Source organism: Chanos chanos, chromosome 16, assembly GCF_902362185.1.
Source record: "Chanos chanos chromosome 16, fChaCha1.1, whole genome shotgun sequence".
NCBI classification, from domain to species: Eukaryota; Metazoa; Chordata; class Actinopteri; order Gonorynchiformes; family Chanidae; genus Chanos; species Chanos chanos.
Genome location: NC_044510.1, coordinates 17,121,614 through 17,124,113, shown reverse-complemented (window position 1 = coordinate 17,124,113; position 2,500 = coordinate 17,121,614). Strand labels below are relative to the sequence as shown.

Here is a 2,500-nt window from a genome sequence, read left to right as displayed (position 1 = left end):
CAACAATTTCCTCACTGTCTGCACCCGTTTTCTCACTCCACGCTGTTCTCTTATCGCTATTGATGAAGTGTCTATCGCTGTGCATATCACTTTTGTTTTATCGCCCAGGCCTGAGAGGTACATGGGCAGAATGTTTTGCAATGACCTGCAGTGAATTCATCTTAAAGCTCTATGTAATGATCCCTTAGCCACACATGTGGAAACACATGAGAGGTTTGTTAACACAAACCTGCCTGTGCTCTATCAGTCCTGTAACAGTGAGAGGACTTGGTGCAGGTTTGTGGGCTTATGTTAAATATATCACTGGACTTGACTGATGAGACTGACTGAACAGCCCAGCACAGCACTCTGACCAACTGAAGAGTTAATCCACAGACGGCTGGATAATCTGAACAGTTAATCCACAGACAGATGGATAATCTGAACAGTTAATTCACAGACAGATGGATAATCTGAGCAGTTAATCCACAGACAGATGGATAATCTGAGCAGTTAATCCACAGACAGATGGCTCTCTGCAGCAGCAAAGTTACATTATATCCACAGTTAGAGCGCATGCACACACACACACACACACACACGCACATATAGAGGATGAGTGTGCAAGCTACTCACTATACAGCTGTATTCTTCATCGTCCATCTCCTTCACCTTCAGACAGTATGACTGAAAAATTCAAACCATCAGATGTCATGCACATATGTCAACACACCTGCAATAGTCATGATCAGTTCACAATCATAATCTTCACTAATCCTGCCCTAAATCAAGATGAGTTATGTGTATTTTTGAGGGGATATGAGGGCATATGTGAGGGTATGTTGAGGTTATATAGGAGTATATGAGGGTTTACTGAGATTATATGGGAGTATATGAGGGTATACTGAGGTGATATGGGAGTATATGAGGGTATACTGAGGTGATATGGGAGTATATGAGGGTATACTGAGGTGATATGGGAGTATATGAGGGTATACTGAGGTGATATGGGAGTATATGAGGGTATGTTGAAGTGACATGGGAGTATATGAGGGTATACTGAGGTTATATGGGAGTATATGAGGGTATGTTGAAGTGACATGGGATTATACGAGGGTATACTGAGGTGATATGGGAGTATATGAGGGTATACTGAGGTGATATGGGAGTATATGAGAGTATACTGAGGTGATATGGGAGTATATGAGAGTATACTGAGGTGATATGGGAGTATACGAGGGTATACTGAGGTGATATGGGAGTATACGAGAGTATACTGAGGTGATATGGGAGTATACGAGGGTATACTGAGGTGATATGGGATTATACGAGGGTATACTGAGGTGATATGGGAGTATATGAGGGTATACTGAGGTGATATGGGAGTATATGAGGGTATACTGAGGTGATATGGGAGTATATGAGGGTATGTTGAAGTGACATGGGAGTATATGAGGGTATACTGAGGTTATATGGGAGTATATGAGGGTATGTTGAAGTTATATAGGAGTATATGAGGGTATGTTGAGGTTATATGGGAGTATATGAGGGTATACTGAGGTGATATGGGAGTATATGAGGGTATACTGAGGTGATATGGGAGTATATGAGAGTATACTGAGGTGATATGGGAGTATACGAGGGTATACTGAGGTGATATGGGAGTATACGAGAGTATACTGAGGTGATATGGGAGTATACGAGGGTATACTGAGGTGATATGGGAGTATACGAGGGTATGTTGAGGTGATATGGGAGTATACGAGGGTATGTTGAGGTGATATGGGAGTATACGAGGGTATGTTGAGGTGATATGGGAGTATACGAGGGTATGTTGAGGTGATATGGGAGTATACGAGGGTATGTTGAGGTGATATGGGAGTATACGAGGGTATGTTGAGGTGATATGGGAGTATACGAGAGTATACTGAGGTGATATGGGAATATATGAGAGTATACTGAGGTGATATGGGAGTATATGAGAGTATACTGAGGTGATATGGGAGTATATGAGAGTATACTGAGGTAATATGGGAGTATATGAGGGTATACTGAAGTTATATGGGAGTATATGAGGGTATACTGAGGTTATATGGGAGTATATGAGGGTATGCTGAGGTGATATGGGAGTATATGAGAGTATACTGAGGTTATATGGGAGTATATGAGGGTATACTGAGGTTATATGGGAGTATGGGCAATGCTGTTTACTCAGGGCTTGAGGTTAAATGTACACTCTCATCTCTCACTCTGTGTAACAGTGGGTGTGGTCTCTCACCAGGTACTCAAACTTAACGTCCAGGTACTTGCGGATGGTGAGTTTGGTGTCTGGAATGGCCTTATGCAGGTAAGTGTTCAGATCATGGAGCATCTACACAGACAGAGAGACATCAGCATGTCAGAGCACAGGTAAATCACAGACAACAACACCTGCATCTGTGTGTGTGTGTGTGAGTGCGTGTATGTGTGTGTATTGTGTGTGTGTGTGCCTGTGTATGTGTGTATTGTGAGTGTGTGAATG

The 2,500-nt window shown here is 42.4% G+C and overlaps 1 protein-coding gene across 2 annotated transcripts in view; it reads right to left on the bottom strand.

Moving 5' to 3' along the window:
• pick1 (protein interacting with prkca 1) overlaps positions 1-2,500 on the bottom strand; it is a 12,489-nt gene that overhangs the window by 2,106 nt on the left and 7,883 nt on the right. For both annotated transcript variants that reach the window (XM_030793776.1, XM_030793775.1), the window contains 2 exons: positions 2,258-2,350; positions 616-666 (listed from right to left, as the gene is read on the bottom strand). In XM_030793776.1, the coding sequence (XP_030649636.1) occupies positions 616-666; positions 2,258-2,350 (144 nt within the window). The remainder of the gene's footprint in view (positions 1-615; positions 667-2,257; positions 2,351-2,500) is intronic.